This window comes from Bombina bombina, chromosome 10 (assembly GCF_027579735.1).
Source record: "Bombina bombina isolate aBomBom1 chromosome 10, aBomBom1.pri, whole genome shotgun sequence".
In the NCBI taxonomy this organism is placed as follows: Eukaryota; Metazoa; Chordata; class Amphibia; order Anura; family Bombinatoridae; genus Bombina; species Bombina bombina.
Window position 1 is genome coordinate 65,832,573 of NC_069508.1, and position 22,882 is coordinate 65,855,454.

The 22,882-nt window shown below is 37.8% G+C and overlaps 1 protein-coding gene across 1 annotated transcript in view; it reads right to left on the reverse strand.

Annotated features, from left to right (window-relative positions):
- The window catches only part of IMP3 (IMP U3 small nucleolar ribonucleoprotein 3), a 263,171-nt gene that overhangs the window by 108,802 nt on the left and 131,487 nt on the right, over nt 1-22,882 (reverse strand). The window contains exon 4 of the mRNA XM_053693144.1: nt 12,601-12,680. Within this exon, the coding sequence (XP_053549119.1) occupies nt 12,601-12,680 (80 nt within the window). The remainder of the gene's footprint in view (nt 1-12,600; nt 12,681-22,882) is intronic.

Consider the following 22,882-nt stretch of genomic DNA (forward strand, 5'->3'; position numbering starts at 1 on the left):
AACATTTCTGATTGTCATATTCTATGTTTAAGCTATAATTTTGGTATGAACATTTATGATGATGAAACCTCTATACACTAAGGAGTTTGCTGACTTATATGGGTTATTAATAATATGGGTCTTTTTTCCACAACAAATGGACTTTTGCACCCTCTCATGGAGAGGTGGGAATAAGATCATTGACCAACAGACACCGAACATGGACTTAAACATCCAGCATTCTCTCTCTTGTGCTCCTTATTTTATGTGATTGTTTTATATAATACTACCTCTGGTTAATCCTGTTATTCCTGTTGTATGTACTATTGATATGTATGTACATGCTTTTGATGCTCTTATGTTCATTTATCTTTTAAAACAATAAAAACTATTTAAAAAAAAAAAAAAAAAAATAGGCAAAACTATTCACTGTTTCAAAAATACTCACAGATGGGCTATATAAATGTATCATCTACAAAACATTTATGCAAAGAAAAATCTAGTGTACAATGTCCCTTTAATATATATTAAATGGTGGTGGTCTTGGAAAGCCACTACAAAGCAGATGTTTTTTTGTTTTTTTTTGTTTGTTTTTTTTAAGTAATTGGGAAAACATTAACAACCAACCCATTATTCTCAAGAACATGCACATTTAAATAGACTGAGCCTGCAAGAAGAGCAGATATACGAAATGAAAATACATAGGTACAGAAATTTCCATTTTCAGTAGCTATACTAAAGCTAAAGGTGCAATTTTGAATACATTACTCTGCAGCTCCTATAATAAGTATTTAGAAAAACATTAACAGGGGGCAATGTGTCTCTCGTTTACTTAGCTTTTCTATAGTGAAAACTATAGGTGGCAGTTTCAAAACGGCAAAATAAGCTATTTCTGATGACAAAATAAAGTTAAATGAGTAAGTTGTAAACAATTTAATATACTCCAGCGGGCAGAATGAATCATAGGGAACACATTTGCAATACAATGTCCTTTAAAGACATCTTGTAACAGATCTTGTTGTCTATAACAATATGGAAATACTATAGATACCCGATATTTTTCGAAGGTCAATTACATTTCTGCTAAAGTATTTCTTCTCTGCAGATTATATTCATTCAAAGTAAAATTCCGGCCAAAGCAAATAATGGCTAAAATGAAATTACAATACTGAAGTCTCCTTTGTGAAACTGCCAAGTAAAAAGCCAGCTTTGCACAAACTGACAGAATCCTTAACAAACGTCAAGATAAAAAGGTAGCAATTCAGCAGAAACAGCTGCATTTCTATTTCGGGGTAAATGTGCAAAGTAACAGACCACAGTTCTTAAGGCTTTTGAAGACTTGATATGTGATACTGTTCTATAAATCACACTGACCACGGACGGTGTGGTTTTAACATAACAATTTGCGGGCTGATCAGAAATAGTATCCGTTATCAAAGCTTCAATTGTTGTTGTCTAATCAAATAAATAATCAAATAAGACCTTGGTTTTTACATTTTTTAATACAATTAGTATTCAACTTAAAGTGAATGTAAAGTTTGCGGAATGAGTGCCCGGTTTTTAAAAATCCTATTAAAAACTGGGGCACTTTCATTCATCAAACTTTACATTTCACTGGTTTTGTTAAAATACTTAACTTTTCTTCTTGAAAGCCGCTCCTGCACTTCTCCAGCCCGTCGCAAGCCTCTTCATACGTCAGCAATGACGATTCCAGCATTCTCCAATCACGGCTTCCCCCCGGAAGCAACGCCGTGATTGGAGGAAGGCCGGGATCGTCATTTCAGACGTAGGAAGAGGCTTGCGACGGGCGGGGAAGTTAAGTATTTTAATAAAATCAGTAAAATGTAAAGTTTGATGAATGAAAGTGCCCCTGTTTTTAATAGGATTATTAAAAACTGGGCACTGTTTCATCAAAATTTACATTTACTTTAACATGTTTTTTTCTGTGTTTTTTATGTTAAGAATATATTTTTGAAAAATATTTAAATTGTGTTTTTTCATACACATAGCATTTTAAGTTAGCTTTAGTAAAATGTAAAGGGACATAATACTCATATGCTAAATCACTTGAAACTGATGCAGTATAACTGTAAAAAGCTGACAGGAAAATATCACCTGAGCATCTCTATGTAAAAAAGGAAGATATTTTACCTCACAATTTCCTCAGCTCAGCAGAGTAAGTTCTATGTAAAAAGTTATACTCGGCTGCTCCCAGCTGCAGGTAAAAATTAAAAAAAAAATGAAGAAATGAACAGCAGCCAATCAGCATCAGCAGTGCTGAGGTCATGAACTCTTACTGTGATCTCATGAGATTTGACTTAACTCTCATGAGATTTCATAGTAAGCTTCCTTTACCTGATTGGTGAAATAATATGAGAGTTCACGATGCTCGTCCTTTCAGCTGTCCCAGGACAGACACACTAAAATGTTGCTTAGAAATCCTTTACAATGGGAGGTGGCTACTGAGGAACTTTTGAGGTAAAATATCTTTCTTTTTTACATAGAATTGTTCAGGAGATATTTTCTAGTCAGCTTTTTACAGCTATGCTGCATCACTTTCAAGTGTTTAAACATTTGGGTATTATGGCCCTTTAAATAGACATTAAAGGCAAAATTGTCATGATTCAGACAGAGCATGGGATTTTAAACAACGTTCCATATGAAAAGACTGTACTCAATTTCATAATGGAAGGAAATTGGACACATTATTAAAGGGACATTGAATCCAAAAAAAAATATTTTGTGATTCAGATAGAGCATGCAATTTTAAGCAACTTTCTAATTTACTCCTATTATCAATTTTTCCTCGTTCTCGTGCTATCTTTATTTGAAAAAGAAGGCATCTAAGCTAAGGAGCCAGCAATTTTTTTTGTTCAGAACCATGGACAGCACTTGTTGTATTGGTGGGTGAATTTATCCACCAATCAGCAAGAACCCAGGTTGTTCACCAAAAATGGGCCGGCATCTAAACTTACATTCTTGCTTTTCAAATAAAGATACCAAGAGAATGAAGAAAATTTGATAATAGGAGTAAATTAGAAAGTTGCTTAAAATGGCATGCTCTATCTGAATAACAAAAGAAAAAAATTGGGTTCACTGTCCTTTTAAGCAGTTGCTACTACTGAGCATGTGCAAGAGTTCAAAGTGTATACATATGTCTGATTTGCTGCTGGCCGTCACATGATGTAGGAGGAAGGAAAATGCAAGATAACCAAAAAAAAAAAAAAAAAACTACTGTCTGATTGAAATTCAAGCTATTACATTATCCTTTCGTTATGCATTTGATGATTAAAGGTTATTTAAGTCACTTTAGCATGTGCACACTCTTCATCCTACTTTAGTATGCTCTCAGGTTTCAAGAAAAGGATACCTAAACAAAAAGGATATCAAGACAATAACACCAATTTGATAATAGAGGTACATTTAAAAATGGTTTAAAACCGCATAATCCCATGAAAGAAACATGTTGGGTATTGTGTCCCTTTAAAGGGACAGTCTAGTCAAAATTATACTTTCTTGATTCAGATAGGGACATGCAATTTTAAACAACTTTCCAATTCAATTTTATTATCACATTTGCTTTGTTCTCATGGTATTCTTAGTTGAAAGCCAAACCTAGTTAGGCTCCAATGCTAATTTCTAAGCCCTTGAAGGCCACCTCTTATCTCAGGGCATTTTGACAGTTTTTCACAACTAGAGTGCTTTAGTTCCTGTGTGCCATATAGATAACATTGTGCTCATGCCCGTGGAGTTACCTATGAGAAGGCACTGATTGGCTAAAAGGCAAGTCTTTCAAAAGTACTGAAATAAGGGGGCAGTCTGCAGAGGCTTAGATATAAGGTAATCACTGAGGTACAAAGTATATTAATATAACAGTGTTGGTTATGAAAAACTGAGGAATGGGTAATAAAGGGATTATCTATCTTTTTGAACAACAAAAATTCGGGAGTAGACTTTCAAAGTCCAATTAAATTCTTCAAACCTTATAATTCATTTTCCCATAATCAATAAGTCACTTGGTATTTATCTCTGGGATTTAACCACATTTCTTATTCAGTAGTAGTGTGATGTTTTATTAAAACTGCACCACATCAATTCAGCCCAATAAGCCTGAGTGGCAGATGTCCTGTGGCTTCAAAATATTCAACATTTAGTGCTATTAGAGTCACCTTTCATCAACTACCAATCAAGCAAGAAGATTATTTTCTGGCTAAATTATATCTATTTCAGGACATGAAAAGCCTGTAATAAACTAATCGGGTAGTCAAAGCACAGAGCGAGGATTAGTAATAGCTCTGGCCTTGATTTCTGGCACAGTAAAACACAATGAGATTTTATTTTGGACATCTAGTGAGTAATTATGTAACGGTATTAATAGTATTACTGCTGTAACCAGTTAGTTAAAAGAGTTTAATCTTAAAGGGGCATTCTTATGCAAAAAAAACCCCAACATATTATAACTTGTTATTGCATCTATAATTTTGCGTAACTCACATGCTACAAAAATGGCAGTTACCAAGCAGAAAATGGCCATTGGTTGCTACATGCAACTGCCGCTTCTGATTAACAGGAAGCCGCAATGATTGCATCTTCTGCATGGAGCTTTACTTATGTGTTTAACCTAATTGTGGGCGTTAAACATTTAGAAATTTGTTATCAAATGTTAGAGCATGTGATTTGGGCATTAGACTGTGCCCTTAAAGGGTCAGTTTGCCCAAAAATGTTCTCCCCTTTAAATTTTTGCCAATTAACCATTTTACCTTCAGGAATGTATTTAATGGTTTACAAGTAGATCCTTTACCCTTATTTCGACATTTAAAATAGCAAATTTAGCCTGTTGTATCCCCACCTATACGGAAAGTTTCTATACTGAAGTCTATGATACGGGCAAGCCTAAGTAAACACAGCCAGCAGAAGAAATCACACTCCCAGTGGGGTGCAGGACAGTTAAATAATAAAACATTAATTTCCCTTGTCCTCTCTAAGTATTGAGCTTTGGTTTTCCAGACAAATATAAAATAAGGAAACAAGTGTGTGATAACATAATGAGATCTGATATTACCTGCAAGCTCAACCCATTTCAATAGGTTGTGGTTTAAAAGCACAAAACCAGCTAATTTTATACTCGGCAGCAGTCATTGAAAATACATTGAGATAAACACTTTTACAATATACTGTCCCTTTAAATTAGCCTATTTAACCCTTTAATATCTAAGCAATTCATTTGCCAACACTAAGTGATTAAATGACATTATGATTGCACAGAATAACTCAGGAATGCCAAATAAGAGGTCACACCTGGAAAGAAAATGCTACAGTGGTACAAGCATTAAAAAGCATGAATACAAATGTAACTTAAATGGACAGTCAATTCCAGATTTTTTTGTTGTTGAAAAAGAAAGATAATCCCTTAATTACCTATTCCCCAGTTTTTCATAACCAACACAGTTATAATAATACTGCAAACTGCCCCCTTATTTCAATTCTTTTGACAGACTTGCATTTTAGCCAATCAGTGCTGACTCATAGGTAACTTCACGTGCGTGAGCTCAATGTTATCTATATTTCACACATGAACTAAATGTCCTCTAGTGGTGAAAAATTGTCAAAATGAATTCAGATTAGAGGCGGCCTTCATTGTCTAAGAAATTAGCATACAAGCCATCTAGGTTTAGCTTTCAAGTAAGAATACCAAGAGAACAAAGCAAAATTGGTGATAAAAGTAAATTGGAAAGTTGCATGCCCTATTTGAATCATGAAAATTTATTTTGGACTTGACTGTCCCTTTAAAAGACTGCACAACATCTCATGCTAATAGAGAAGTAATCAACTTTCACATCTTCTATAGGGGCAGTAACCATTACAAGGATCCTTTGCCCCCTGAGAAGTATTCAAAAAGGCAACTTAGCAAAGACATACATGCACTCTCGCAAGAGCAAGAAACAAGGCTGTCAAAAGCAACTGGGAACCCTGCGCTCTGCTGCAGCAACCTGTCATGAAGAACATAAATTGGCATCACAATGATGTCACAACCCATGCCCTCACAACTTACTTCCTGGAAGCCATATCAAAAACAAATCAGGAGTACAGCACAAAGTAATGCCGCTATAAAACCACAGCACAGACACATTTCTTTTAATTTATTAAAATTGCACACTTGTACACAGCTAGTGTGTTTGCTGCAAACACACACTCTCAGCTACTTTATTAGTTAAGTAATCGGCATAGCCGTGTTAACTCTTATGTTTCACATCTGGAGGCACTTGTCTGACGAAGTGGACAATAACCAAATTGAGGAAAAGACCTACAGCAACTACATGGTACAGGCGTACAGTTACCAGGGCAGGTTAGTAAGATACACATACTGTCCCCTTTAACTGGAAACGGCTGTCAAGTTTGCCTAGAGCAGTGGTTCTAAACCAAAGTGACCTCAAGGCCCGGTAAATTTTAGCTGGACATGTCCAGGGCCCGGTGGTTTTATTTATATATATATATATATATATATATATATATATATATATATATATATATATATATATATATATATATATATATATATATATATATATATATATAGTAAGCAGCAGGGATTTGCCCTATCAGGTCTGACCCTGAATTTGGGGGTCCTTTCTTTGGCCCTTAATGTTGGGGGTCCTGGCTCTGGAGGTTGATAGGTTGATGGGCCTGTTGGGGTTAGGGCAGGGAGGCTACCATGTTAATTTGCATAAATTTGAATACATTTGGGTCAGTGTGAGACAGTTTTCCTGGGGCCTTGATTGGTCTCAGTCTGCCCCTTGTGTGCAGTGGGGTAAGAGTGTGCAGTGGGGGCATGACAGGTCAGGGCCCACCAGCAGGGCTATCACGGCCCGGCAGTTGAGAAACCAGGGCCTAGAGGATATTGTACCGCCCATCCAGCCCACATGGGATCAGAAGCTAAGACTGGCTGACCCGATGAATGAAACACCTAGGGCTAGATTTATATGCACCCCTGTCCACCGCAGCTCGCCTCTGGCGGGGCAAATTTCCCTGAGGAATTTACCATTGCACACGAGCGCTATTTTGTGCTCGCGTGCAATCCTGCCCCCTGCCCACGCACAGCCAATCACACGCAAGCAGGAGCTGTCAATCTCCCCGGTTGGACTAGACTGCAGAGATTGAATTTCGCCACCTTAGAGGTGGCGAAAGGTTAGGAAAGCAGCGGTCTGATGACCGCTGTTTGTTAAATACGGCGAGCAGGTTCTCCTGTGAGAACCTGCAGCCATAGGGGCTCAAAGGCTGGCAAAAGCCTTTGATAAATGCACCCCCTAGTCTGTTTGCTGAGCAAAAGGCTTCGTGAAGGAACAGAAGGTTGGACTAATACATGCAGCAAGCACAGACCTGTGATCACAGCCACGCAGGGTTTAAAAACAACACACTGCATATAAAGCTCATCCAAGAAAATGTGTGTGGCCCCCTAAAGGGACACTAAACACTTTATGTACCACCCTCTAATTATGGATGCCACGATTTTGGAATCTAGGTTACACTGCAGATATCTGAAGGAGAGTTGCTGCAGATATCGGAAGGCAGATTTCAACATGTGGCACCCATGACTACAGGGAGGTGGGGAATATGTATTTAGTGCTTAATCTACTTTTTTCTTTTTTGGGTATAGCACTAAAGGACAGCACCATTATACCATAACATATTTTTATTTCTATAGTGGCTCTTTCGTTAAGGTACCAGTCAAAACAGTAGATTTGCATAATCATCAAATGCAAGATAACAATACAATGCAATAGCACTTAGTCTGAACTTCAAATGAGTAGTAGGTTTTTTTTGTCAAATTTAAAAAAGTTATGTCTATTTCCAGTTCCTCTGTACCATGTGACAGCCATCAGCCAATCACAAATGCATACACGTACCATGTGACAGCCATCAGCAAATCACAAATGCATACACATACCATGTGACAGCCATCAGCAAATCACAAATGCATACATGCTTATTCTGTGAATTCTTACACATGCTCAGTAGGAGCTGGTGACTCAAAAAGTTTAAATATAAAAAGACTGCACTTTTTTTTTAATGAAAGTTAATTGCAAAGTTGTTTAAAATTGCATGCTCTATCTGAATAATTAAAGTTTAATTTTGACTTGAGTGTCCCTTTAAAGCAGGGGTGTCCAAACTTTGCTCTCCAGAGGTTTTGGAACTACATTTCCGATGATGCTCAGCCAGCATTTTATCTAGTTGAGCATCATGGGAAATGTAGTTCCAAAACCTCTGGAGAGCAAAGTTTGGACACCCCTGCTTTAAAGCAATATTATAGTGCATGTGATAAAAGCGGTTTTTCCAACAACAACAAAAATAAACAATTAATATACATGTATTCTTTTAAATGGACAGTCTAGTCAAAATTAAACTTGCATGATTCAGATAGGGCATGCAATTTTAAACAACTTTCCAATTTACTTTAATCATAACATTGGCTTTCTTCTCTTGGTCTTCTTTGTTGAAAGTTAAACCTAGATAGGCTCATATGCTAATTTTTAAGATATTGAAGGCTGCCTCTTAACTCAGTGCATTTAACAGTTTTTCCCAGTTAGACTGTACTAGATCATGTGTGCCATATAGATTACATTGTGCTCACTCCAATGGAGTTACTTATGAGACAGCACTGATTGGCTAAAATGCAAGTCTGTCAAAAGAACTGAGATAAGGGGGCAGTCTGCAGCAGCTTAGATACAAGGTAATCACAGAGGTAAAAAGTGTATTAATATAAGTGAGTTGGTTATGTAAAGCTGGGGAATGGGTAATAAAGGGATTATCTATATTTTTAAACAATAAAAACATCTGGAGTAGACTGTCCCTTTAAGATATATATAAAATGCTAGCTTCACTGCTCTCACTCCTTGAGAACAGATGGTAAAGATTGTCTACTTTTCAACAACATGAGGCAGTTAATGAACTTGTGGCTTCCAAATTCCTTGTTAATGTTACTGTTCATCCTCTGAAGTTGAAGGCTGTTCCCCCTACACGTGTGGGTGAAACACGCAGCATTATTATGGAAGATGAACAACAGAAATATATCATTTAACAACTGTAAGCAGAACTCTACTGTGATCAAAACACAGGCTCTGTCTTTGTGTAGGTCTAAACATGAAGAACATTAAATTATCTTTGTAATGAGAAGAAACTATTTTTTGGTCCTTCTAAGCCATTCTTTTATTTATTTATCCACTATTTAAGTTGTTTCTCATCAGGTCAATAATCAAGAGCACCGCAAAATTACCGCAGCCCTACGTGGTGTCCAAGGGCTTAAATCTCTAGCCATCTAAGTAACACTAACTTTAAAGGGACATGAAACAAACATATTTTTTTTTTCGTTAAGCCAATAAGAAGAGGCATATTTGTGCAGCCACCAATCAGCAGCTAGTGCCCAGCCTATCTAGGTATGCTTTTAAACAAAGGATACCAAGAGAACTAAGTCAGTTAGGTGTTTACATTTCTATGCTGGACCTGAATCATTTTGGGTTTCATATCCCTTTAACTCTAGCCTCACATATATGTGCTCAGTAATGTTGTGAAAGTAACCTTATCTTGATAATGTAGTTGCAATTGCATCAGCACATTTGTGATATTATAATTTGACTACGTAACTCTCCATCATCATGTTGCTTTATCTCTCATTACAAGTGCCTGCTATTGGGTAAACCAGGATTTAGCCATATCCGCCTTTGTTCCCAGTCACCACACTTGTGCCAAACTCCCAGAATTCTCTGAATGGGAATTCTCTAACTGGCCATCTTTTAAACTACAACAAATGATACATGATCCATGCCACAGCGGCTTCTTGTCTAACCCACTGTGTAAGGATTGTGCCATGCTTTGCCAGACTCACAATAACCTACATCTCTCTCTATAACAAAAACAAAATGTCATCTTCTATCACTGCAATAACACAATCTGATAAGGGACAAATTGTACAATAGAAAGGGACATAAAACATAAAAATGCTTGTTTTTCAGGATTCAGATAGAACATACTATTTTAAACAATTTTCCCCATGTACTTCTAATGTCAAATTGTCTTTGTTTTCATGTTTACCTCTGTTGAAAAGCAGGACGGTAAGCTCAGGAGTGTGCACGTGTCCGCAGTACTATATGGTAGCGGTTTTGCAACAATGCTATACATTAGCAAGAGCACTAGATGGCAGAACTATTTCCTGTCATGTAGTGCCCCAGACATGTGCACGCTGCCTATCTAGATATCTCTTCAACAAATAATAACATGAGAACAAGGCAAATTTGATAACAGAAGTGAATTGGAAACTTTTTTTAAATTGTATTTTCTATCTGAATCATGAAAGAAAAAAATGGGTTTCATGTCTCTTTAATTGTGTATAGAAAAAACAAATCTGAATTAGACTTTCATTATAAATGTTGTCACATTTTCCTGTAATTTAACTCTAAAATAAATGTGGGCTTTTCCAAATCATGTTAGTCCTGACTTAAACACTGATATATCTCACACGATTCTCGGACATAATGCAGACGGACATTTGTCCATCAGACATACAGTATGTCCGAGAGACTATGTTCCCAGTTCGCCTGAGGGCAGATACGGTCCAGAGTACTCTGTTCCATTTAGAGCCTTGTGCTCCACAACCTCCTCTGGGAACCTAACCATGGGTCACACCCCGCACGTCTTGTGGTTTTCTGTCTGTGCATCTAGTTGTCAGTCTAATCTATCGCGTGGCCGGACTGTTATCCAACGGACATTTGTCTGACGGAATATTATCCAACACACAATTGTCAGTCAGACAAATGTCCGTCGGATAACAGTCCAGCCACGATCTCACACAGTCATTACTAGTAGTGCTTCATTTATAGCTGTCCTCAGCAGAGAAGGAAACTTAGGTTGCAAAATGTCAGTGCCCATTACATTACAGACACTAAACCTTTACACATTTTTTCTCCACAGTATTTAAACGGATATAATAAAATAAAATAATATCTGCATATTATTCTCAGGTTAATCTTTACCTTGAATACATCATTCTTTCTAGTATTTATTTTGCTTTAATGTCCCCTTTAAAGGAACATTAAACCCTAAAATTTTCTTTCATGATTCAGACAGAGACTACAATTTTAAACAACATTCCAATTTACTTCTATTAAAGGGCCACTGTAAGTAAATATTTTCTATGCCTGTTACTAACTAACTACCCCAAATACACTTTTTATCAATAGCATTTCATTAACATATCTCTACCGTATATCAGAAATCTTGTCTGCAAATTTAATTGTTTTCCAAACCCACTCCGTGGGTATGCTTTGCTCTGTACCAATCCGTTTACAATACCTAGGTTTCAAAATGGCGCTTTAAACACAAAGTTATTGGTTTAAGTATTTTGAACATGGAGTGCTGAAAATAGTGGGCAGGATAACGTGACATCATCGGCGAATAAAATATATAACTTTTAGAACGTTATGAAACTTCATTTTGGAGAAAATATAGGTCAGTAGGTATTAAATAATGTTTATTAAATGTAATATGTTAGTTGTTTAGCTTAAAAATTATAACAGAAAGTAATCCTTTAACTAATTTGCTTTATTCTTTATATATCCTTTGTTAAAGAAATAGCAATGCACATTGGTGAGCCAATCACATGAGGTAAATATGTGCAGCCACCAATCAGAAGCTACTGAGGATATCTAGATATGCTTTTCAGGAAGGAAAATCAAGAGAATGAAGCAAAATAGATAACAGACGTAAATGAGAAACTTGTTTTAATTGGTATTTTCTATCTGAATCATGAAAGAAAAAAAATTAAGTTTAATGTCCCTTTAAGGCTCATAAATAGACTAATAATAACTAGTTGACAAATGTTCTCAAACTTTGTAACAAAACAAATAAAACAAAAACACAGATTCATATAAAGGGATATGAAACCCATTTTTTTTATTTCAAGAGTTCAGATAGAGCATGTCATTTTAAACTCTTAATAATTAACTTATATTATCAATTTTTCTTTGTTCTGTTTGTATCTTTTGTTGAAAAGCAGGGACGTAAAGCTTAGGAGCAAGAATGTTATTCCTTTGCAAGAGCACTAGATGACAGCACTATTCCCCATCATGCAGCGCACCAGATACCTACCCAGGTAGCTCTTTAACAAAACAATCCCATGGGAACACAGCAAAAACTTTTTTTTTAAATTGTATGCTCTGTTTGAATCACAAAAGAAAATTGTTGGGTTTCATATCCCTTTAAAGAATAAAATTAAGTAAAATAATTTGAATGTTAACACTTTAATGCACTTGGGTGACAAGACTTACCTTTAACCATCTGCCGCTTCTCATCTACACTATAACATATAAAATTGTGTTAATGCAATTAATCCTAAATAAATCCCAAATAGAAAACACAACTAGGTTCCATTTAACAGGAATGATCATAAATTAGGTATAAAAAAAAGCCTGAAACCTAGGTTTTTATTTTGTATAACAATTTTCCCTTAATAAGTGTAGATTATCAACACATCATCTTTTTTCTATGAAAGCCTATTAAAAATCTGCATAATTAATTTAATATATATAATTGCATATTTATGAACAGAGTCACTGTTTATTAAAAGGATACGTCCTTGCTCAATAAAAGTTATGGCCGTCTTCAGGTTCTGTGCCATCCTTAACTTGACTACCATAGTAGGAAGACGTCTCCTGAAAAACAAATAAAAAATATATATATGTAAAAAAAAAAAAATCAAAAAAATCATTTTATCATTACACACAAAGTTTAACAATAGAAGTGGGAATTTAAAATTGCATGCTCTGTCTGAATGATTAAATTAAATGTTTGGTGTTACTTTCCCTTAAATAGTTGCAAGCCAAATAAACAATCAATTTTCTATGACCTGTTTTTTTTTGTTTGTTTGTTTGTTTGTTTGTTTTTGGGGGGGGGTTAAATTGGTGTTTTACTCTTCCATAATACCTTGCATTTTCAATGCTATTGCAAGTACATCACACTCTTCTAAGCAAAAATACAGAAATCCAGGCACCCATGGCCTAAAAACATAATTTATGCTTACCTGATAAATTCATTTATTTCATGGTGGTGAGAATCCACAATACATTACTTCTGGGAATTACTATTCCTTACCACTAGGAGGAGACAAAGATTCCCAACCCCCAAGAGCTCTATAAAACCCCTCCCTCCTCAGTCTAACGTATAGCCAAGCAAAATGAGGTAAGAAAAAAAGGAATAAGAGCCATAAAAGGAGCAGGGGGAAAAGGATGTGCTAAAATAAAAAACTAAACCCAAAAACAAAAAATGTGGGGTCTCGTGATCTCTTACCACCATGAAATAAATGAATTTGTCAGGTAAGCATAAATTATGGGGGTGTTTCAAACAGGTGGTGAGAATCCACAATCTATTACTCCTGGGAACTAATACCCAAGCTGTAGAGCCCACAAATAATAACAAAGGGAGGGATTTAAATCCCTGAGAAATTAAATCCACAACCCCAAGAAAATTAAGCAAATTTGATAATAGAAGTAAATTGCAAAGTTGTTTAAATTTGTATGCTCTATCTGAATCATGAAGGAACAGTTTTGGGTTCCTTGTCCCTTTACAGTGTTCTCCACACAAAATTTAGCCAGCCGGTTGGCATTATGAAGTAGTCGGTGGGGGCAGTGTAATATTTTCTAATATTCTATCATTTTCTGCTATCCAAAGCACAAATAAATTGCTTAATTTAAAAAAATGTATTTAAAGTGCCAGTAAACCTAAAAAATAATGTTATATAATTCTGCACATAGTGCAGAATTATATAACATTATACCAGTGCTAGCTTTATAAAACCTAATATATCCGGTAAACTTTTCTAAACAAACAGGGTTTTCCAGACCCAGGAGCGAGCTGCATTAAGTGTAATGGCGCGATCGGGCCGGGCTGTTACTAGAAAGCTGGCCAGATGCGCTCTGAGGGAAAACCAGACCCGCTCAGTAGAGCACAGAGGGCGGGTCTGGAAAACCCTGTTTGTTTATAAAAGTTTACCGGATATATTAGGTTTTATAAAGCTAGCACTCGTATAATGTTATATAATTCTGCACTATGTGCAGAATTATATAACATTATTTTTTAGGTTTACTGGCCCTTTAATAATGATTTGTGCAATAACAATTGAAAATTTTTAATATTAGCTAATTTCAGCCTAATACTGGCTAAACTTTTAGCCGGGTGGTCAGAAAAATCAGCCAGGTGGTGCACCCACTAAAAAGGTCCTGGGGAGAACACTGCTTTAAATAAATCCAATCCAAATGATAGCAGAACCACCAATAATCGAGATACCAAATCTTTTATTGACCCACAGTTAAAAAATAAAATGAGACCTGATTAAGGCCTGAGTTCCGAAACATTGTCATTTTTTTTTTTTTTTAAGTGTGGGTCAATAAAAGATTTTGTAACTGGATTACTGGTGGTGCTGCTATCATTTGTATTTATTTATGATAGGGGTGGTGGTGCTGCTATCATTTGTATTAGATTTATGATAGGAGTGGTGGTGCTGCTATCATTTGTATTGGATTTATGATAGGGGTGGTGGTGCTGCTATCATTTGTATTGGATTTATGATAGGGGTGGTGGTGCTGCTATCATTTGTATTGGATTTATGATAGGGGTGGTGGTGCTGCTATCATTTGTATTGGATTTATGATAGGGATGGTGGTGCTGCTATCATTTGTATTGATTTATGATAGGGATGGTGGTGCTGCTATCATTTGTATTGGATTTATGATAGGGGTGGTGGTGCCGCTATCATTAGTATTGATTTATGATAGAGGTGGTGGTGCTGCTATCATTTGTATTGATTTATGATAGGGGTGGTGGTGCTGATATAATTTGTATTAGATTTATGATAGGGGTGGTGGTGCTGCTATCATTTGTATTGATTTATGATAGAGGTGGTGGTGCTGCTATCATTTGTATTGATTTATGATAGGGGTGGTGGTGCTGATATAATTTGTATTAGATTTATGATAGGGGTGGTGGTGCTGCTATCATTTGTATTGGATTTATGATAGGGGTGGTGGTGCTGCTATCATTTGTATTGGATTTATGATAGGGGTGGTGGTGACGCTATCATTTGTATTAGATTTATGATAGGGATGGTGGTGCCGCTATCATTTGTATTAGATTTATGATAGGGATGGTGGTGCCGCTATCATTTGTATTGATTTATGATAGGGGTGGTGGTGCTGCTATCATTTGTATTGGATTTATGATAGGGGTGGTGGTGCTGCTATCATTTGTATTAGATTTATGATAGGGGTGGTGGTGCTGCTATCATTTGTATTGGATTTATGATAGGGGTGGTGGTGCTGCTATCATTTGTATTAGATTTATGATAGGGGTGGTGGTGCCGCTATCATTTGTATTGGATTTATGATAGGGGTGGTGGTGCTGCTATCATTTGTAGTAGATTTATGATATGGGTGGTGGTGCCGCAATCATTTGTATTGGATTTATGATAGGGGTGGTGGTGCCGCTATCATTTGTATTGATTTATGATAGGGGTGGTGGTGCTGCTATCATTTGTATTGGATTTATGATAGGGGTGGTGGTGCTGCTATCATTTGTATTAGATTTATGATAGGGGTGGTGGTGCTGCTATCATTTGTATTGGATTTATGATAGGGGTGGTGGTGCTGCTATCATTTGTATTAGATTTATGATAGGGGTGGTGGTGCCGCTATCATTTGTATTGGATTTATGATATGGGTGGTGGTGCTGCTATCATTTGTAGTAGATTTATGATAGGGATGGTGGTGCCGCTATCATTTGTATTGATTTATGATAGGGGTGGTGGTGCTGCTATCATTTGTATTGGATTTATGATAGGGGTGGTGGTGCTGCTATCATTTGTATTAGATTTATGATAGGGGTGGTGGTGCTGCTATCATTTGTATTGGATTTATGATATGGGTGGTGGTGCCGCTATCATTTGTATTGGATTTATGATAGGGGTGGTGGTGCCGCTATCATTTGTATTGGATTTATGATAGGGGTGGTGGTTCTGCTATCATTTGTATTAGATTTATGATAGGGGTGGTGGTGCTCAACCACATTAGCTTGCACACTATTGAAGACTTTATACCCAGGTGCTAGGATTGTGATCTTTTTTGTACTGCTTTAAATAAAAGGTACTATACACTCTTGGGCAAATTCTTAAGTCTTTGTGACTGTGGTTTTTAGCACTATCTAGTTACTTAAGGCCAGATTACAAGTGGAGTGCAAAATATTGCTTTTGCAAGGGCGATATTTGTGCTCCACTTTGTAATACCAGCACACGCAAATGTGCGCTGGTATTAAATGTTAGGTGCAATGCAAACGCGACCTCGCGTTCGCATTGCACGGAAGCATTGCGCTCACCAAAGGCACTTCCATAGGCTCCAATGGGAGCCTCGTTCTCATGCCATCAGACACAGCATGGGAAGCTAGCGCAGCGAAGGGTGTAAGTCACACAGCGATGGGCAGCAAATTGAAATATATATATATATATATATATATATATATATAAGCATATACATAAATATTAATAGAGAACACAGTTTTCAGTTTTTTTTCTAACTCCCCACACCTGCTCACTTTGACCCCTGATAAATGCTTTGTGCAGTTTATTTTTGGTGTTTTTTAAAATGCTACTATTTTTTAATTTTTAAAAAAGCACTGCACACTGTATTTTGGAGGCAATTGGGGCAAATTCTTCCCTCTGGTTAATTTTCGAAGTACTAATTGCTACAGCCAGCGTGCGGTAGCAATAAACAGCCACTTGTAATGGCTGGTTATCTATAACAGCAATAAATTAGCGCTCCACTTGTAATCTAGCCTTAATGTTTTAATGTTGTGAATTATTTTGGAACTATAGAAATAAATAATAACCATAACATGCTCTTGATGGTGCCACCTTCAACATTATATTCCAGCAAGAGCTGGGGCCTATAAACGCACTGTAGTTAATGGGGCAGGCTTTAGAGCTACAGCTTAAAAAAAAAGTCTTAGGGGAGCCCAGGAGACCTTAAAAACATAAATTATGCTTACCTGATAATTTCCTTTTCTTCTGATGGAAAGAGTCCACAGCTGCATTCATTACTTTTGGGAAATAAGAACCTGGCCACCAGGAGGAGGCAAAGACACCCCAGCCAAAGGCCCAAACACTCCCCCCACTCCCCTGATCCCCCAGTCATTCTGCCGAGGAACAAGGAACAGTAGAAGAAACATCAGGGTGAAAAGGTGCCAGAAGAATAGAAGGACGCCCCACATAAATTACGGGTGGGGAGTTGTGGACTCTTTCCATCAGAAGAAAAGGAAATTATCAGGTAAGTATAATTTATGTGTTTCTTCTTAAATGGAAAGAGTCCACAGCTGCATTCATTACTTTTGGGAAAACAATACCCAAGCTATAGAGGACACTGAATGCTAAGACGGGAGGGTACAATAGGCGGCCCATACTGAGAGCACCAAGCCTGAACACCAAATAAAAAAATCCTGCTTCGTCCGAAGACGAGAAAAAATTTCAAAGGAAAAGCCCTAGTGACACGGACTCACAGCCAGTCCAGAGACAAACTAGAGACCGCAAAACAGACTCGACTGAGCCAAAAGTCCTCCAAGAGACAACCTCGCCCAAGACACCCCCCCACATACATTGAGGGTAAAGCAGCCGAAATCCCCAAGGGGAACAAGGCAAAGGAGGACCAAGGAAACCAAAAGGCTCCTTAATACAAAAACAGCACCTCCAAGAGTGGGCCTAGCACACAGAGACCCAAATGAACCCAAACAGGGAAGGAGGACACGCCTATATCAGGCAAAACCAGGGATAAAACCAGGCACAGAGACCAAAAGACGTCTCCCCCAAATCCTGCAAGCAAGGAACGCAACTTTAAGGAGGCAAAAACCTCCCAGCAACCGGTCCTAGAATACCTAAGTATTCGACCGTGAAGAGCGTGCAACAGACCCAGGCAAAACCCCAAGTTCGAGAACACAGAGTCCCTAACAGGACGACACAGAGGAAGCTTGCAAGGAAGCAGTCATCAAACAACAGACCACACAAAACAGCCCCCGACAGAGGGCACGCTCCAGGCAACCTAAGCCGCCGGACCTATTTACAGGTCCTGAAAAAAAGGGGAACACAAAGCCTCAATCGAGGCCCCCCCGAGAAGGAGAGAATACCCTCAGAACCCAAGGGAAGAGGAAACCATCTCCTGTCAAAGGAGCAAGGAGAAACCATCTCCTAGAAGACTGAGCTATCAGTATAGACTCAGCAAGCTCACACATCTCAAAGGATACTGTGACCCAGAAACCGCTCGGGCATCCTGACCTGCAGACCCAGCTGGGCCACTATATAAGGGAACAAAAATCCCAAAACTGGTACAGGAACGAGCGTAAAGATGGCAGAGCTATTCCCCCAGAGTACAAGTACAACCCTACTCTGAAACCAGACAAGGCCATAGACCTAAGGATCTATCAAACAGGCCCCACAGTCTGACATGGAACCAGCAAGGTTACGGGTGGAACCAAATCCACCATGCAATTCCCGACCAGGAGAAGCCCCCAGTAAGGACTCCGTCTCCCTAAGAAGAGAATATACCCTAAAGAAAAAGGGAAGAGGCCGGAAGGGCAATAACCGACTTCAGGCGCGAAGCCACTGGCTAAACAAGAAGAAAAGATCCTAGAGAGGACCCCCTCACAAGTAGCTCACCCATCACAGGCACAGCCAACCCATTCGCCTGCGGAGCAGAGAATCCACAGGTACACTGGCAAACTGATAGGGGAATGCCACCCTAAGGCGCACCAGAAACTGGGAACCAGCGCCAGCAGCCGGGTAGAAACCCACATTCTTAAGGCGCAATCCACCCAACTAAATCCAGAAGACATGGGCTACTTTGTGGCAAGGAGTAATAAATACTCCATTAAATCAGGCCAACCCTGACCCGGTCCGTTAGAAGAAGCAAGGATCTGAAAACAACTTGCTAGCAAACCTTCAAGATGCAAATAGCTGCAGCTGGTTTCAAACTGCAAACCTTCCGCTTGCTAAGCAGCTAAGCAAACCCTCAGGCTACTACAGCTGGCCATAGCTCCAGTTCCCACCATTGTGGAACATCCCGACCAGCCCTGAGATCCAAAACTACCCCAAAACTGGGACAGGAGTGAAGCCCCAGAAAGAGGAAGACTCAGGAGAAAAACAGGTCCGGGTACCTAATAGTTCAGGCAACTATACCCTGGAACTAAACACCCCAACTGGCCAAAAAAACAGACAAAGGGAATGGAGCGTATCCAGAAAATTTTGATAGCGAAGACAACTCTAAAGCCCCAACTGAAGGAAGGAGCTACCCCTAGATAAAGTCCAACTCTCCAAGGAGCAAGGCTAGAAGTCAAATGAAGGGACTTCACAAGGTATCAGGACAACAGAAGGGATATTTTGAGTTCCCAAAACCCTACTAGCAGGGCTAGTCTCCCCATCACCTCCACACAGGCAGAGGGCACAGGGGAGAGAAAGGTGCTAAACCTTTCCAGCTCCGGGAACCCCGAGCTAAGCAAGTCCCTATAGGGATCAACCAACGTCCGGAACACAGATCCCCAAAGGAGATCTAACCACCCAGAGACAATGGAAGAAGACCCAAAGGTCTCATAACTCAGACAGACCCTAAGCGGCCCAGAGTAAGAGTCGTATCTAGATATGCTAGAAACAGCTTACACGCACCCCCTTAAGGTGTCAAAATCTACAACAGGTTTCAAAATAGAAAACCTTCCGCATGCTGTACAGCTATCCTACAAGCTGTTTGATCAAGCCCCAATAGGACCATCCAGGAGCCTGAGACTCACTGAGACCCCTATGTCATACAGTTAGACCCGCAAGGTGTTGTAGCCTCTCAGGAAAAACATTCACATTACAGTATATTGAAGATAAAGTAAAATGAAATGATCTTACCGGAATCTACGCCGTGGAACAGGAACATGGCCTTTCAAGTGTGACGAATAGTGGCATCGCCTCCGCCATGGTCTTGAGAGAAGAAAGCAGGCAGTGGAGCGAAGTTCGACAACGCTGAATGCTTGAGGAGCTGTTAAATATGAGTCGGGATGGTTTCGCAGAGAGACTGTCCCTGCATCTCCGGACTTATCCAAGCCCTCACTGAGAGACTGACAGGACTACTTAAAACTCCTGTTCCATGCCAAAGAGTACTACCCTTCATAAGAGACAAAAATAAAAATTACAAATTCTGACACTTCTCTGCCATCCTCCTGGGACAAAAGGCAAATAATGAATGGGGGATGAGGGGAGTGGGGCCTTTGGCTGGGGTGTCATGAATGCAGCTGGGGACTCTTTCCATTTAAGAAGAAAATAGGGATAGACCGATATCGTTTTTTCAGGGCCGATACAGATTATTGACCGCCTTTCAGGCCGATAACCAATAACAGGGGCCGATATTCTGTACATTTAAAGTTTTGAAAAAGCAACACAATTTCTACACAAATCTGGTATAAACTGAACATGCTTATTAAAATTTTAAACATTAAAAGTAAACAACTGGGAAAAATAAAGTGCTTGAAAATTAACTTATTAAATGACTTCCAAAAACATAGAAAAATGGCATAAATCCCTTTTATACTCAACAATTGCAAAGCTAGACACTATACAATTTTTGTAACGCTCCCAGTTAAGTAGAAAAACATAGTGCAGAAAGCATAACATTTGAGCATGTTCTCCTGTTAAACGGCTTCTGTTTTTTTCATATATTGCTGCCACTTCACTAAAAATACGCTCACTTGGTAACTTTACAGATAAGGGTTAAAAGTAAAGTAAAGCATAAATAAATAAATTATATATATATATATATATATATATATATGCTACCACTTGACAGGGAAAGAAAGAACATGCTGGAATATCAGTACTAGATTTATTGATTTGCTTTAATTTTTAATAGGCTCATATAGTTATTGGATTACAAATGCCTTCCCTGGTACTGAGGAGTGGACTATAAGTTTCTTTATTATGTCACTTATGGGCAGTTTTCTACATGTGTAACAGCGCCACCTATTGGTCAGAGCATTGTTATCCACTACTAGAGAAGATTGATACTAGTCTCCTGTACTGCATAGCTTTCTACTCAAGGTTTGTTGTTGTGGACATTAAATTGATGTGCCTGAACTATCATTTTTCTATGCCCATGAAATGGGAAAATAAAATATTTCAATTAAAAAATCGTCAAATATAGCAGCTTTAGTGAAATGTTTTGCAAATGTGTAAAATTTATCAGAATGCAACAAATAATGTTCTATTTGTGACAGCAATTAGCAAGCAGATTGATTTTATGTATTGCTGACCCCTATAAGCAAATCAAAAGTTATTGAGCTCTGTGTACTTCAGGGAAATTATGTAGTTTTAAGTGCTACTTAAAGATCACCTTTTCCATTTCACAAATTATATATGTTTGTTTATGCAAGTCCATCTACAGGACTGCCATTGGGGGTATAGTAGTTATCTGAGCTCCCAGGAACACCTGGGCTTGGACTCTGTTATCAGTGCCATTTATTATTAGATGCTATGCTATGTCCAGCTTATATGTGCTATAGATGATTTGTGTGATGATTTGTGTCACTTAAAACTACATAGTTTCCCTAAAGTACACAGAGCTAAATTTATTTTAATTTGCTCCATATCGGTAAGTTTCTGGCCTGATTATTTCCGAAATTCCAAATATCGGCCCTAAAAATCGGCCGCTCCGATGTATCGGTCTATCCCTACTTAAAAATTTGCATATTTGATGGACACCTCAGAGATTGACTTAGAAACAATTTAGAGATTGGTAAATATAATACATTATCAATTTTCTTGTTCAGATGATATAACTGGCATGAAAAACTCTGGAGTATTTTCTCTGACATGATGTTTTTACAATGTGAACTGAGAACATAAACAAACTACAGATTTTTTTTCTTTCTTTTTTCTTTCAAATATGAGAAACAAATTCTAATCTAGATCACTATTCGCCCTAATTTTTTCCCCATAATGCAACCATGAAAAAAAAAACAGCTGTATCTGAGACTGTTGCTCACAATTGCAGAATGGAATTACAGGAACAGGGGACAAAATAAACAATGAAAGCATATTGCAGATTTTTTTTTTTTTTTTTTTTTTTTTTTAAATATACGATTTATCATTTTATATTACCCTCTCAAAGTGTTTAATGTCCCTTTAACGATTTAAAGGAACACAAATGATCTGTTGCTCATCTCTTCAAGAATGATTCAATAGGTCTTCAAGACCTATTTTTGGGTATTCATTCTTTCTGCACTGTCAAATTAGCCAAGAATTCTTCAAGTGATTGGAACATCAAGTTTCTGATGAGATCACAACCAGACTACACAGAACAATGAGACAGGCACAAATGTATACACAGGTGGATTTTAAATTGAATCTCAATACATTCCATTCTTAATAAACCCCTTTGATGTTAGAGAGGATGGATATTGCCTATGTTAGCGCACTATCAATAAGCATACTTAGCTAATGAAAGACCCATAATAACTGGTGTAAAATACAACTGAATTCTAAGTAAATAAATTGGGATATAATGATGTTAATGTGAATTGTAAAAAAAAAAAAAAAGCCAGGAACACACATTCCCTCACTCCTAGTCAAGATATTTAAATTAAAAAAACATAGGGAAAAAGCTTTCAAAAAGATGGAGAAAGAGACAAGAGAATAGAGAGCAAAGAGGCAAAAATTAGAGAAAAAGAGATCCACTCAATAAACCTTTCAATAAATCCACTCAATAAAGAAACACAAAATTCAATTTTTTTTTCTTTCATTGTTCAGATAGAGCAGGCGATTTTAAATAACTTTCCAATTTACTTCTATTAT